General features: G+C 42.1%; 1 protein-coding gene across 5 annotated transcripts in view; it reads left to right on the forward strand.

Moving 5' to 3' along the window:
* Positions 1–16,688, forward strand: part of LOC124064720 (glutamate receptor 2-like) — a 151,037-nt gene that overhangs the window by 90,420 nt on the left and 43,929 nt on the right. For all 5 annotated transcript variants that reach the window (XR_006844306.1, XM_046399427.1, XM_046399409.1 and 2 more), the window contains 2 exons: positions 3,881–4,079; positions 7,538–7,785. Coding sequence is in view for 4 of the 5 variants with exons in the window: in XM_046399427.1 (XP_046255383.1) it covers positions 3,881–4,079; positions 7,538–7,785 (447 nt within the window). In the remaining variant the exon portion in view is untranslated. The remainder of the gene's footprint in view (positions 1–3,880; positions 4,080–7,537; positions 7,786–16,688) is intronic.

Below are 16,688 nucleotides of genomic sequence, written 5' to 3' on the forward strand. Positions count from 1 at the left end.
CTCTTAAACATAGGCAAATAACAGGAAGAATACACAAGGCAAGGCTGGGGTGAATGTCCACGGACAAAACACACTGGCACAAGACAAGGGAAACATAGACTATTTGAACACATGGAGGTAATCAGAATCAGAATCAGCTTTATTTGCCAAGTACGTGTGACCATACAAGGAATTTGACTCCTGGATCCTGCAGGTATGGTGGGGCTAGTCCATGTAGGGCCTTATATGTAAGTAGGAGAATTTTAAAGTCTATTCTGAGTTTTACTGGAAGCCAGTGAAGAGAAGCTAAGATGGGGGAGATATGATCCCTTTTACTGATTCCTGTTAAAACTCTAGCTGCTGCATTCTGGATCAGCTGCAGGCTATTAATAGAGTAATTTGGACATCCTGACAATAGTGAGTTGCAGTAATCCAGCCTAGAAGTAATGAAAGCATGGACAAGTTTTTCAGCATCACTCTGAGAGAGGACACTCCTAATCTTAGCAATATTACGGAGGTGAAAGAAGGCGGCTTAGAGGTCTGTTTAATGTGATGGATAAATGACACGTCCTGATCGAAGATAACGCAGAGGTTCCTCGCAGTCGTACTGGGGGCCAAAGTAATGCTGTCCAGAGAGACAATATTATCAGCTATTCTAGTTCTAAGATGTTTGGGGCCTAGAACAATGATCGCAGTTTTGTCTGAGTTTAATAATAAAAAATCAGCAGTGTCATCAGCATAACAATGAAAGTTTATGCCATGTTTCTGAATAATATTTCCTAGAGGGAGCATGTATAAGGTGAACAGGATTGGCCCAAGCACTGGACCTTGTGGAACACCGAGGCTAACCCTTATATATGAAGAGGAAACATCATTAACGTGAACAAAGTGAAATCTATCTGTTAAATATGATTTGAACCAGCGTAGTTTGCTAAGATGTCTGGGTCAAGTGAAGCTTTTTTAAGTAAAGGTCTAATGACAGCGGTTTTAAACGCCTGTGGTACATAACCTGTTGTTAAAGATAAGTTGATCTGATCTAAAAAGAAAACGTCAATCAAGGGAAAGATGTCCTTGAGGAGCTTAGTTGGGATGGGGTCTAAGAGACATGTAGTTGGGTTAGATTTGTTAATGCTGGAGGTCAGCTCGGGGAGGTCTATGGGCAGGAAGCTGTCCAGAGATGGAGTAACATTAAAAGAGATTTCTAGAGATGGCACTATATCGGCTATTCTGGGGAGATCTTTATTGATTTTTTCTCTAATGTTATTGAATTTATTGGTGAAGAAACTCATGAAGTCTTCACTACTAAGAGCTACAGGAATACAAGGCTCAACAGAGCTATGACTCGTTGTCAGCCTGGCTACAGTGTTAAAGAGAAAATGTGGGTTGTTCTTGTTTTGCTCTATTAATGTTGAATAATAGGCAGTTCTGGCTTCACAAATGGCCTTTTTGTATGCCAATAGACGGTCTTTCCAGGCCCTCTGGGATTCAGCTGATTTGGAGTACCACTTCCTCTTCATCCGTCTTGATGTTTGTTTCAGTGTTCGTATATTTGAATTATATCAAGGAGCTAGCCTCCTATGATTTGCAACCTTTTTTTTCAGTGGAGCAACCATATCTAAAACTGTGTGCAATGTCGCCGTAGGTGAGAACTAGATCAAGTGTGTGATTGTGGCAGTGTGTTGGTTCATTCACTATCTGAAGGAAACCTATTGAATCTAAGAGTGAACTAAAGGCTGTCTTAAGACTGTCAGAGTCAACATCCATATGAATGTTAAAGTCACTCTCAAATGAACTATAAATAGATTTAGGTTTGGGGTTAATCTGAAGACTGGAGTGGTAGATTGCTGCCACTCCTCCTCCTCGGCCTGTGTCTCGAGGAACATGATAGTTAATATAACCAGATGGAGTTGATTCGTTTAACTAACATACTCTTCATCCCGTCACCAAGTCTCAGTAAGACAGAATATATCGGACTGATGAGCAATAATTAGATCACTGACTAGGAGGGATTTAGAGTGGAGGGATCGTATATTTAATAATCCACATCTGATTGTCCTATTTTTTGGCTCTAAATATCTGCTAGTTTGTATTTTTATGAGGTTATTATGATTAACACTTCTTAAATTTTGTGCTAGTTGGACTATGGGAGGACGAAGCACTGACACTATTTCTATGAGATTGTTAAACTTAGTATTACTGTGTGCATTTATATTTTTATTTATTCTACTTTTAACGGAGGGCGACAGTCCTACAGAAGCAGCAGAGAAGTGTGCGACTCTGCTTCCTGGCCTCAACCCTGGGTTGTCAGGGTGTTGGTTGTCTAATAAACTTGGCCGTATTGATAGAAATAAGAGCCGCACCACCCCAGGTGGGATGAATGCCGTCTGTGCTAATAAGGCCAGGTTTTCCCCAGAGAGTTTCCCAGTTATCTATAAAGACCACGTTGTTTTCTGGACACCACCGTGACAGCCAGCGACGGATCGATGACATGCGGCTAAACATGTCATCACTGGTTAGATTCGGGAGGGGACCAGAGAACACTACGGAGTTCGACATGGTTTTTGCCAAATTACACACCGACTCAGTATTAACTTTGGTGACCTCCGACTGGTAGTGGAGTGTCGTTAGCGCCGGCGTGAATTATAATCTTACCATATTTACTATTATCTCTGGCCAGCAGCTTTAAATTGCCCTCTAATGTCGAAGCCGGGCCTCTAACTCAGTTAGCCTCGCCTCCAAGGCTATGAATAAGCTACACTTTCTACACATCTCACTCTCACTAAAGGACGCAGAGGAATAGCTAAACATTTCACACCTTACAGAAGACGGGAGAGGGAGAGGCAGAGGGAGAGTGAGTGGAAGAAGCCATGTTAGCACTAAGCTAAGCTGAACGACAGACAGAAAGGGGATCGGGAAAGGAAGGAATCTAGATGATCGTGCGGTTAATAAACTTTTCCTAATAAACTTTTCCTAAAGTGCTTGTGTACTTATTTATAAGAATCAACCACAATAAAAGCTAACACAAAATATGTCGATTGAAGTACACCGATGCCACCGAACACCAAACGCTAGCAAGTGAATGACTAGTGCATCCAGGGAAAGAGACACTTTAAAAATAAAACAGGACATGACAAAAACCTTGAACATAAGATGAAGAAAGATGAAAAGATGAAAGTGACATATTTCGTCATTGGAGGGAACTCACTCCAATGAAATTCGTGCTCTGCATTTAACCCACCCAAGTGACGTGCGCACACACACACAGCAAACCCGGGGCAGTGGGCGACTGCGTGCAGCGCCCGGGGAGCAGTGGGGGTTAGGTACCTTGCTCCTTGCTCAAGGGTACCTCAGCCATGGACACCGGTACGGGGAATCGAACCAGCGATCCACCGGTTACGGGTCCGGCACCCTAACCGCTGATCCACGACTGCCCCCACACCACGACTGCCCCTAACACATGGAAACACAAGACACACATGAAACATGACACGTAGACTCAAAACTAAAAGACAAAGCATAGCGAAAACACCGAGCATGACAGAGGAAGGTCAAGTGACCTGAAATGAGAGGAGAGTTACTCTTCAAAATGAAACAGGAAATGACGAGACGTAAACCCAAAAGAAGACAAGACATCACCGTGGTGTGACAGTACCGTGGCTTTATTAAAAGTCACATTGATATTTTGATAATATAAATAGCTAGAATCCAGCCCTATAACATTACTAAATTGTAAGTTGTATGGTTCATTCCATTTGTCTAGATAGTAATTGTAAAGTTTATAAAACAATGTAATGATTTAATAATTAATAAGGAAAATTATAAATAATAGAGTGATACTGCAATCATAGCATACCCTTTTCTGTTTGTCTATGTTTGTGTGTGTGTGTGTTCCCGCCTGCAGGTCTTTGTCTGGTCGTATAGTTGGGGGTGTGTGGTGGTTTTTCACTCTGATCATCATTTCATCTTACACTGCCAACCTGGCTGCCTTCCTGACAGTAGAACGGATGGTTTCTCCTATCGAGAGTGCTGAAGACCTGGCTAAGCAGACAGAGATAGCATATGGAACCCTGGATTCTGGATCCACCAAGGAGTTCTTTAGGGTAAGGACTTAACACAATATCGAAAAGATTTAATGTAACCACATAAGCAACCTGCAGTTTAATTCAGTTCGATTCAGTTTATTTATATAGCGTCAATTCACAACAAAAGTTATCTAATGACACTGTCCAATTAGACCAGGTCTAGACCAAACTCTTTAATTAAAATGTAACATAGAGAACCCAACATTTCTCCTTGAGCAAGCACTTGGTGACAGTGGTGAAGAAAAACTGCCTTTTAGAAAGCAGAAATCTCGGAGCAGACCCCAGCTCAAGATGGGCGGCCATCTGCTTTGACCAGTTGGGTTGAGAGAGAGAAAGAAAGAGAGAGAGAAAGAGAGCGCAGGAGTGAGAGAAAGAGAGAGAACAGGAGTAAGAGAAAGAGAGAGAGAGCTAGAAAGATAGACAGACAAAGAGAGAGGGGGGTGGGGCGTGAAAGAAGTAGCACACAAGCAGAGATGCATAGCAGCAGTAATAATTCCAGAAGTATTGGAACTGTAGATAATGATAATGACAATGAAGTATAAAGAAGGTACTATGGTGATTATGATAGCGATATTAGTACAAATAATTATGGTAGTAGCTGTACAGAGTAATAACAGAATTGAAATAGATTATGACTAAACAGTAGTAATTGCAGTAAGTTTCAAGCAGGACCGTAGCAGGAGGTCGGACCACGATTTTACAGGTAGCCAATGTAGAGAAGCCAGTACAGGAGAAATATGATCTCTCATGCTGGTTCTTGTGAGTAATCTTGTTGCAACATTCTAGATTAGCTGGAGAGTCTTTATAGATTTATTGGGGCAGCCTGATAGAAGGGAGTTACAATAATCCAGCTTGGAGGTAATGAATGCATGGACTAATTTTTCTGCGTCTTTCTGACTCAGAATGTGCCTAATTTTTTGCAATATTGCAGAGGTGAAAGAATGTAATCTTTGAAATATTCGATATGTGTGGGTTAAAGGACATGTCCTGGTCAAAGATAACTCCTAAATTCTTTACAGTGAAGCTTGAGGCCACGGCTAAGCCATCTAGCATTGCAATTTCCCTGGATAATTTGTTTCTAAAGTTTAGATGACAGCAAGGTGAGAACCCTGTTTCAGCCCACTTAATTTCAGTCAGGAGACAAAGAATGCAATCTTGTCACCTTTCTGGAAAAATTGCAGTTTTGAATCTGTGAGGACATCCGCAAAGACAGGTAATAAATGAAACCACACCATCTGAGTTGTCACAAAAGTGCCTGGCTTCTGTACTTGGCAAGTGTGATAAACCTGATTCTCTGGGAGGTCAATTTTCGACTGTGTCACTTACATGACAATATGTTGATCTTGGGACTGTTAATTAATGAATGTTGGCCATAATAATTGAACATTAGATGTTAATATTGTTTCTGCGAAATCTAACTTTCGCCACTGTATTTTTTATTGCAAATTCTGTTTAATGGTAATTTAATGTTAATGAGATTAGGGTTCAGGGATAACAAGTTTAATGCTACTAATATTAGTGTTAAATGCATTTCAACCAGGAACTACCTAAGTACGGGCAGCATATCAAGAGTCCCACCAGGAAAAAAAAAAAAAACACACTGAACCACTGGGCCTCAGGGATGCCTATCATGCTGTTTCCTGGGCAGCTCTAGGACTCTCCGACCACTGTCTGCTTCATCTCATCCCAACCTACAGGCAGAAACTAAAAACGTCTAAACCTGTGGCGGTGTGTGTGTGGTGGTGGTGTCCAATGTAGACTCCTTTAGCTTCCTGGGATCTACCATCTCACAGGACCTAAAGTGGTCACCTCACATTGACTCAATACAGAAAAAGGCCCAGCAGAGGTTATACTTCCTGCGATAGCTAAGGAGGTTTAACCAGCCTAAGGAGCTGCTGATCACCTTCTACTCCGCCATCATTCATTCTGTCATCTTCACTTCCATCACTGTCTGGTTTGGGTCAGCCACCCAACGTGACAGGGCGGGAGAGGATTGTTGAGCTGACCTTCTCTCCATTCAGGACCTGTACAGGTCCAGGGTCAGGAAAAGGGCAAGAAAGATCTCTGCAGATCCCTCACATCCTGGTCACAAACTGTTTAAACTCCTTCCCTCTGGCAGGCGATACAGGTTACTGTCTGCCAAAAGCAGACGGCACAAACACAGCTTCTTTCCCCAAGCTGTCACTCTTTTGAACACTCTGAAATAGCCCCCATCCTTACACTGGACTATGACAACCACAAATGTTATGCTCATCCACCTCATTTATTTAACCATACAGTATCATTATTATCTGTCTATTGCACAGCATTGCCTTGCACTGTTTGTGTTAGTTTTTGTACTTGAGAGCAAAGTCTAACCAGAGTCAAATTACTTGTTTGTATACGCAAACTTGGCCAGTAAAGCTGATTCTGATTTTCTCAGAATAACTACAAAAGTTGGGCTCCTCAGCCTCTGACTCCCTCGTATGAGTCCATTTAGTTTAGACAGTGATAATATTAGTAAGACCATTAATGTCATAAGCATGATGTAATTAAACAAGTTGCTTATGGATTTGTTTTGAAAGCTGAGACTAATTCATGGGATCACAGAGTGCACATTTGCAATCAGTTCAAAAAAGTTGGAAGTGCTATATAAAACACAGTGTGGTAAATATGGTAAATTGCTTGTCCTTTTTTGACATTTAGCAGAGAGAGAAACTATTGAATTTTGTAAATATATCCTTATTCTGAACTTGATGCTAGCAGCACATTTCAAACAAGTTGGACTAGAGATAACAAAACATTGGAAGTTGTGAAATGTTCCAAAAACAACAGTTTGAAACATTTCACAGATAAACAGGTTAACTGATAAGAAAAATTTTGCTTATTTGTCTCTTTTTCATGCTTGATGAATTTGCAGTCTCTGAAGCGAAGCATACAATTCTGAAATACTGAAAGCTGGCCTCAAAGATACATTTGTAGCAAAGACTGGAGAGAGACCTCAACCCCAACTATACAGCTATCAATACTACACCACCTCCAGAGGACTGAGCGCTTTCATTATCTACAGTGCAAGAAGAACCATATAGAAAATGAATGTGATCAGAGCTACTGGGTCTAATGACACCTCAACCATTACTGACATTTCAAACGTACAGCTTAGACAGGAGATGTTTCAGATGCTTCGATTTTGAAACCATTGCCAGTGTACCTGAACAAGTTTACAATGTTTAGTCTCAACAACAGTCCTAGTCCCCAGCATACCCTGTGAAGGAGAAAAAGGATTGATGAAAATACACTGTCGAAATATTTTAAAAGTTAAAAGTTTCAAAAGCCTTTGTAAACATTCTATAAGGAGACATGTTCACTATTTTTATTTGTCCTCAGTGATACAGAGTTGTTAAAGTACTATGTGCTTAAAGGTATTGAAGTGTACTTATAGCTACCAAAGCTGAACAAACTACATTGTAGTTTCTTAACTGTGTCTCTCTTTTTAGCGCTCTAAAATTGCCTTGTTTGACAAGATGTGGCAGTACATGAAATCAGCAGAACCATCTGTCTTCGTCAAGAAAACATCCGAGGGTGTCCTGCGTGTGAGGAAGTCCAAAGGAAAATACGCCTACCTGCTGGAGTCCACTATGAATGAGTATATCGAACAGAGGAAACCCTGTGACACCATGAAAGTGGGAGGAAACCTTGACTCCAAAGGCTATGGCATCGCCACACCCAAAGGATCCCCATTAAGGTGGGTGGATCAGTATAACAATGTTAGCCATCCTCCACTACCATGTACCATTCATGCTACTAACCTGCTGCCTAGTATACCATACTGTCATTTCTCTACACTTTGACAGAGCAATTGAGTTCAGCAGAGCATCTGCTGTAGTGGTGAGGTAATTTTTAGCAAGGGCAATGTAGAATGGCACAAAACCATAGTACCAGTTAGGTGTTGCAGCATGTGAGTTTGATGAATGGTGCATGGCGGCTTACTTGTTGTTATAATAATCCACCTACCCTGATGACATCATCTCAGTGGTTTGTATATTTACCACGGTCAACACCTCTGACCAATGGCTAGTGGTGATGGTTGTGACAAATGGGAAAGTTTAAGATTTCAGGTCTTCAAGAAATAGTTCATCTGAAAATAACTAAAGATGTCCTGTATTGTATGTGAAGTTAGTATAATGTAATCACTTTTGTCTGAGTGTAATTGTTGCTTTATTAATTTCCTCAATCATTTCAAACTGATTTTATATTCTTTCAAATGAGTAAATTTGGCTTAAGGGTTTTAAAAAAATTATGAGGTAATTCTTTAAGACCTGGATCAAGAAATTATTGTTGTTTTATGACCTAAATATTTGTGAGTGTGTGTGAGTTTGTGTGTGTGTGTGTGAGGGCGCGTGCATAGGTATGTAGATAATGTCAAGTTATTTATCCAGTTACTCAGTACTTGATTTATTCTGAAAAGGAAAATGCAATTTGGTACTGAACAATGTTCAATTGATACATTTCTAAGTAATTAATTCCATCTAAGTGCAAGTACAGAGAATAATTGTTTCACATTTTCAGATCCATAAATCACTCTTACAAAAGAGAAAACACAAAATTAAATTATATAAATTAAGATATAATATTTACAGTTTGGTACATATATTGACACTAGTATAAGTTTTTTGGCATTTGGCCTCTGTACACTACCACATTGAATTTAAAATCAGAATCAGAATCAGAATTCCTTTATTAATCCCTGGAGGGAAATTCTTGTTTCTACAGACAATTGCACATGCAGTATTCCCGACCAAGAAAGGAGAAAAGTGCAGAGTATATAAATAGGATAAACAAAAACTAAAATCTCAAGTACAGTAGTATTTACAAAAACTGTATTCAAAAAATTTTTTAAGAAAATTTAAAAATACAGGTATGTACAATGTGTAAAAGTAGCCAATATGTACATTGTATAAACAGTGAGTGTGTCCGTCACAGTGCTGAGTTTAACAGTTTGATGGCGACAGGCAGGAATGATTTCCTGTGTCGCTCTGTGGTGCATCGTGGCAGTATGAGTCTGTTGCTGAACGAGCTCCTGTAGCCGATCAGCACATTGTGGAGAGGGTGAGAGGGAAAGTCCAGTATAGTTCTTATTTTGGACAACATCCTCCTCTCAGACACCACTGTCAGAGAGTCCAGTTCCTCTCCCACAACATGGCTGGCCTTCTTGATGATTCTGTTGAGTCTGTTAGTGTCCCTCACCCTCAGGCAGCTGCCCCAGCAGGCAACGGCATATGTGATGGCACTGGACACCACCGACTCGTAGAACATCCTCAGCATCGTCCTGCAGATGTTGAAGGACCTCAGCCGCCTCAGAAAGTAGAGGCGGCTCTGGCCCTTTCTGTAGACCATGTCCACGTTCTTGCACCAGTCCAGTTTGTAATGAAACACACATTAACCATTTAGGAATTACAGATATTACATATTATAAAATGTTATGTATTTTATACACCTGTCAACAGGCTATCCACATCACTAGGATCTACAGCAATGACATCGAAATGTCATTCAGACTGGATAAGTGCTGTCAGATGGTAACAAAGAGAGGTAAGATGATGAGAACGGAGGGCGCTGAACTACCAGAAGTCAACATAACAGATGTTCAGGACAGCTACAAATACCTTGGCATCCCGCAGGCAAATGGGAAACATGAGGAAGCTGCAAGGAAGTCAGCCACAGTCAAATATTCAGATTCTGATTCTTTTATCTGTCGGTGGTGCATGCTGTGCAGGGGCTTGTCCCTTCCTGATGAAGTTTAAGTTTAAGTGTAAAGTAATCCTGGATCTTTGTTGCTTCGCCCTGGACAGTGGCTCTGAAACTTACCAGTCCTCGGACTTCCTCGTTCCACTTAGTGTACACTCTCATGGTGCTGGACCTGGGGTGAAAACCCCCCATGCATCGTGATGAGCTTCCTTGTCTTGATGTCGGTGGCCTCTATCTCTTTCTTTGGCCAACTTCTTATGCCAGTGGGGTATCTGATGATTGACAGGGTGTATGTGTTGATGGCCTGGACCTTGTTCTTACCATTCAGCTGATTTCTTAGGACCTGCCTCACTCTGTTTAGGTATCTAATTGCAGTTGACTTCCTTGCGGCCTCCTCATGGTTTCTATTTGCCTGTGGGATCCCAATGTACTTGTAGCTGTCCTGAACATCTGTAGTGTTGTGTTCCGGGAGTTCAGCCCCCTCTGTTCTGATCATTTTGCCTCACTATCTTACCATCCCACCATGATCTGGTCTGAATGACATTCTGATGTCATTGGTGTAGATTCTGGTGATAAGATGAACATTATTGATCCCACAGTGGGGAAATTCACTTGTCGTGGCAGCTCACAAGAACAGAAAAGAGTGTAAAAACAAAAAGTGTGCAAAAACAGTTTCAAAAATATAAAGAGATAATAAATTAACAATTTCCAAGTAAACACTGTGCGATATACAGCTACATACAAGTCTGCATAAGGAAGGAAAAGAGGACTAGACTGTTGAGTTGTACAGTGTAACAGCAGTGGGAATGAAAGACCTGCGGTAGTGCTCCTTCCTACACTGGGGGTGTAGCAGTCTGCCACTGAAGGAGCTGCTCAGAGCCTCCACTGTCTGATGTGGAGGGTGAGAGGTGTTGTCCATGATGGATGTCAGCTTGGCTAACATCCTCCTCTCACCTACCTCCTCCATGGAGTCTAGTGGGCAGCTCAGGACAGAGCCCTCCTGACCAGCTTGTTCAGTATCTTCCTGTCCCGGTCCGTGCTGCCAGGTCCCCAACAGACCACAGCGTATTGAATAGCAGAGGCTACCACAGAGTTGTAAAATGTCCGTAGCAGGGGCCTGCACACTCCAAAGGACCTCAGTCTCCTCAGGAGGTGGAGGCGAATGTGGCCCTTCTTGTACACAGCATCGGTGTTATGTGACCAGTCCATTTTATGGTTGAGGTAGATACCCAGATCACCGGTGTATGTGGTACATACATACATAGATCGTTCCACTCATGTTTTACGTGTGTGAAATGACAATAAAGCTCCTTGAATCCTTGAATCCTTGTAATGTCCTTCTCCGGAGGTCAGTCACCATCTCCTTGGTTTTACTGGTGTTTAAGCACAGGTGGTTGCGCTCACACCAGTCCACAAAGTCCATGATGACTGAACTGTACTTTGTCTCATTCCCCTTAGATACACAGCCAACAATGGCTGAGAACTTCTGGAGGTGACATGTGCTGGTGTTGTAGATGAAGTCCAAAGTGTAAAGGGTGAAGAGGAAAGGTGAGAGCAGCTAAATGTCCACCCACTCCTGCTCTCTCCAGCTTTCCTCTCAGCAGCACTGATTGAATTGCATTGAATGTGATTGAGAATTCAAAAAACATGATTCACATAGCACTCCCAGCACTCTCAGGTGAGTCAGCACCCAGTGCAGCAGGTAGATGACAGCATCATCTGCCCCGCTGTTTGACTTGCAGGCAAACTGCAGCGTGTCCATCGCTATGCTCACCACAGTGCAAAGGTGGCTGAGGATGAGCCTCTCCATGGTCTTCATCAGGTGGGAGGTCAAGGCGACAGGCCTGTAGTGGTTTGCCTCCTTCGGGTGTGCAGTCTTAGGAACTGGAACCACACAGGAGGTCTTCCACAGGACAGGGACCCTCTCCAGACTAAGGCTGGGGTTGAAGATGTACATGACCACCTCACAGAGCTGGTCAGCACAGTCCCTAAGCAGTATGGGGCTGATCCCGTCTGGTCCTGTGGCTTTTCTGCTCTTCAGCCACCTCAGTTCTCTCCTCACCTTGTGCGATGTTAAGGTTAAGGAGAAGGGTGAGGAGGGGAAAGGGGTCGACAGTAGGGGATGGGGGGGCTGATGGTGGAGGGGGCTGGTGTGAAGTGGTGTAAATATGGGGGGGGTGATGGGAGGTGAAGGTGAAGATGGTGATGGTTGGGTGATGGTGGTAGTGTCTGCTGGCTTGAAGATGAGTGAAGAGGGGAGAGGAACGGTGGCAGGGGGGGTGGGGTTGTAATTAAATGTCATCCATGTAGAGGAGGCAGCTGATGGTTGCCCCACAACCGGTATCCATAACCACTCTTTATGATGATCTGGCAGAGGGGGTTCAGGCTTATACAGAACAGCAACAGGGATAGCGCACCACCTTGGTAACTTGTGCAAATGGCTTTGAGTTGACGTCTAGCGTTGTCTCCCATCAGGTTCTTTATGAAGGCTCTTGATATTGTATGATAGATTGTATGTTGATATTGTATTCCAGTATCCATTTGTATGGCATTGAGTTGTAGGATTTCTTGTAGTCAGTCCAGGCAGTTCACAGGTTGGTCTGCCTGGTTTTGCAGTACCTTGTGACTGCTTTGTTGATCAGTAGCTGGTGCTTGGCTCCCCTGGAATTGCTACCAATTCCCTTCTGAGCCCCACTCATGTACCTACATGTTGTGCACTTGTAGGGGCAATTTGGTTATTGGCAAGAAGGGTCAATGATTATTGGGAATAATCATTGAAGCAAAATCAGTGTATCCTTTGTACACGTAAAAATCGGGACACCACCCTTTCACCAGGGAATAATAGCTAAATTAATAAGTAGGAAATATGAAGGGTAAATCCGAGCACTGACTGTCATGAATCCAGCTGTTATTACAAGTACATTCACAATAACCACAGACAACGACAAGTTAAATTTTATAATAGGATTTATTAACTAGCAACAACCATCCAGAGATAAATATCACTTTGCAATAAACACTATTATAATCCAAGTTTTATCTACACACATTAACTACTAATTAGGGATAACACAGGTACAGTAGCAAGGGTATATCTATACATGTATATGAGTGTGCATATATACAAGTGTGTGTGTGTGTGTGTGTGTGTGTGTGTGTGTGTGTGTGTGAGAGAGAGAGAGAGAGAGAGAGAGAGAGAGAGAGAGAGAGAGAGAGAAAGATGGCAATGGAGTTATGTGATATTCATGTAAAAATGTGTGAGAGAGATAAGGATAGAAGAGGAACTTAAAGAATTAAAAACTCAGTAAAGGTCACCACTTCAGTTCTTTTGAGTCTATCACCACACAATAAAACCAAAGTTTATCTGCTCAGATATTGGTCTTTTAAACGGTGATACGCGAGCTCACTGAACTGATGAGCTTGGATGATCGGTAACAAAAATTAAATGAGTGCAGCACTTACAAGCGAAAGTCACACATTAGCAACTCTATCTTAATAATGCCAGTACACAAATTAAATGATTGCAGCACTTACAAGTTAAAGAGAATCATGTGTAAATAACCCTACTTTACACTATTTCTGCCCAGACATAAACCTCTTACTGTGAGTTGCTCCACTCCTTCGGAGTTAGAAAAGTAATGGTCCACTTACATTCGCTGTGTTGTCCTAAATGGGGTGCTGGCAGTCTGTTGTTTCGCTCCTTTAGTGATGCAGCGTATCACTGTGTGTCCCTCGGCAGCAGTGGGGAAAATCACGGGTGAAAAAAAAAAAACTAACTTTCTTTCATCCTTAAACAATATTGGTGCGCGGCTCGTTATCGTGCGATCAGCAACGTTTTACTGTTGCTCCCTTTTGGCAGCTGGACACCTCGGAGAGCCTAATAGCTCTCATTGTCACAGCATGCACGGGGAAAAAGCCACGACTGAGGGTCGCGGTGAACTTTTATTACCTGAGTGACGTCACCTTGGACCCCTGTGGAGATGGCTGGACCACAGCCAATATCTGTGCCGGTTCTGAGTTCGAATTCAGATTTATGACTAGGTGTGCCTCATGGGGGGGGGGGGTCTTGAACCTCTAACTCAGGCTTTATGGGGTACATGTAGGCCGCTCTATTGTTCTCCAGAGCACATGGTCAGAGATCCCAACAGTAACAATAATAATGGTATCAGCTGCAGCAGAGTAGTAATTAATTAGAGTAGAATTAAAATAGATTATGACTAAACAGTATTAATCGCAGTAAGTTTCAAGCAGGGCCGCAGCAGGAGGTCCAGCCACGATCCATGGGATCCTGTGAGACGAGAAAGCACAAGGAGTCCAGGGAAGAAGTTGGGTTAGTTATATGCATAAATGTGCGCAGAAGGAGAGGGAGAGGAAGAAAGAGCTCAGTGCGTCATCTGAGGACCCCTGGCATTCTAAGCCTATAGCAGCATAACTAGGGGCCGACATAGGCCAGCCCTAACTATAAGCTTTATCAAACAGAAAAATTTTTAGTCTACTCTTAAAAGTAGAGAGGGTGTCCGCCTCCCGGACCGAAACCGGAAGATGGTTCCATAGTACTTTTGAGGACTCTAGGAACCACAACTAGCCCTGCATTTTGGGAACACAAAGGCGGGATAATAGGGAACTATCAGCTCTTTAAGATAGGATCTTAGATTAGCTGGAGAGTCTTTATAGATTTATTGGGGCAGCCTGATAGAAGGGAGTTACAATAATCCAGCCTGGAGGTAATGAATGCATGGACTAATTTTTCTGCATTTTTCTGACTTAGAATGTGCCTAATTTTTGCAATATTGCAGAGGTGAAAGAATGTAATCTTTGAAATATTCGATATGTGTGGGTTAAAGGACATGTCCTGGTCAAAGATAACTCCTAAATTCTTTACAGTGAAGCTTGAGGCCATGGCTAAGTCATCTAGCATTGCTATATCACTGGATAATTTGTTTCTAAGGTGAGCAGGACCCAGAACAATAACTTCAGTTTTGTCTGAGTTTAGAAGTAGGAAATTGCAATCAACCAGGTTTTTATGCCTTTAAGACATGCCTGAAGTTTGACTAGCTGATTTGTTTCTTCTGGTTTCACTGACAAGTACAATTGTGTGTGTCATCTGCATAACAATGAAAATGTATGGAGTGTTTCCTAATAGGGCCCTGCGATTGACTGGCGACCAGTCCAGGGTGTACCCCACCTCTCGCCCGTAGTCAGCTGGGATAGGCTCCAGCTCCCCTGCGACCCTGACGGATAAGCGGTATAGAAAAAGGATGGATGGATGTTTCCTAATAGTATCACCGATGGGGAGCATATAAAGGGTGAATAATATTGGCCTGAGGACAGAACCTTGGGGAACTCCGTGACTAACTTTTGTGAGTGTGTACGATGTATCATTAATATGAACAAATTGAGATCGATCTGATAAATGAGACTGAAACCAGCTTAATGCAGTTCCTTTGATGCCAATTAGGTGTTCCAGTCTGTGCAATAAGATGGAATAGTCGTTTCTTTGTTTGCATAGATGTTGGTTTTGGCCTCTGCATGTATCCTTTCTCTCTGGGATTGCTTGTGTAGCAGCATTCCAGCAGTTCCCTATTCGCTGCCCTTGTCCACAAATGTCTTGTTCCAGTAGCCCATTTGTCATCAGGTTGCCCTGACGCAGACCTTGTTGGTGACGTCCAAGCCGGTGTGACTCTTATTTGATAGCATTAAGTACCTTGCCCAAGGGTCCATACTGGATATGTAGCCCTCCACTCCAGACTGGAGTCTCTGTTAACAGTGACAAGTAGGCAAACTACCTTTAAACATGCTCATCTTGTCTATGAAATGTCTGTATCCTCACTGAGCTGTATTATTATAAATTACGAGTCTGTTTATACCTGCCATCAACACCCATTATTGCTGATCCCATCACAAGTGTGAAGAGCTTTGTTCATACCTGGCATCTTTGGTGACCACTTGTGATAAGATTTCACTTTCCCTCTCTATATGCAGATAAGCCTATTTGCTGTTTTATTACTCAAGGAAAATAAGTAAGAAATAACAAATAAGTTACTATATTGCAATTGCAAATTTGCAGAAGCCCCAAATGATTAAAAATTTGTCATATAAACCCTTTCATAAAGTCTATAAAATTTCTTTAACTGGATAATTCACAAAATTGAGATATTTTGTAATAAAATAATAAGAATTATTTATTTCTCTATTGGCAAAAAGGAAGTAGTCTACATTGGTTGCCATCAATAATATGTTGTCTTCTTTCATAAATTTCTTGTTGTTAATAACTATAACTATAAGACACAGTTATCCAAGTATTTAAAATTAATATAAACAATGTGAATAGACCACAGTTTACTATAACTACTGTATTATATATCTGGTGCTAGATTAATTACTCTGCCTTCAATTTAGATTAGTTTCCCTGGTCCGAGTATAAGCCCAATAACATATAAATATGCAAAAATAACTATAAATATAAAAACAACAGTATAAAAGTATACAGTATAAACAGAATAAAGTGTAACAATGAAATGGCAACAATATATGCAACAGTCCTGCACCATTTGAGGTAGTGTGCAAATGGAGTTGAGGTGGCGTATTGTGCAAAAGTCAGCGCAAAAGTTCTGTGCAAGACAGCTGCAGTTTGTGCAATATTTCCGTGGGTGGCTGTCGGGGAAGGCAGAGGGAGGGTGATGTGTGTGTGTGTGTGTGTATATATATATATATATATATATATGTGTGTGTGCGGGGGTGGGGTGGGGTGGGGGATGTAGGGGAGCAGGGGCTACAGAGGTCCTCCAGAGTTCAGCAGTCTCACAGCTTCTGGGAAGAAGCTGTTCCTCAGGCTGGTGGTCCTGCTCTTAATGCTGCACAGCCTCTTGCCTGAGGGGAGAGGGACACAAAGTTCGTGTG

The sequence above is a fragment of the Scatophagus argus genome, chromosome 2 (genome assembly GCF_020382885.2).
Source record: "Scatophagus argus isolate fScaArg1 chromosome 2, fScaArg1.pri, whole genome shotgun sequence".
Classification (NCBI taxonomy): Eukaryota; Metazoa; Chordata; class Actinopteri; family Scatophagidae; genus Scatophagus; species Scatophagus argus.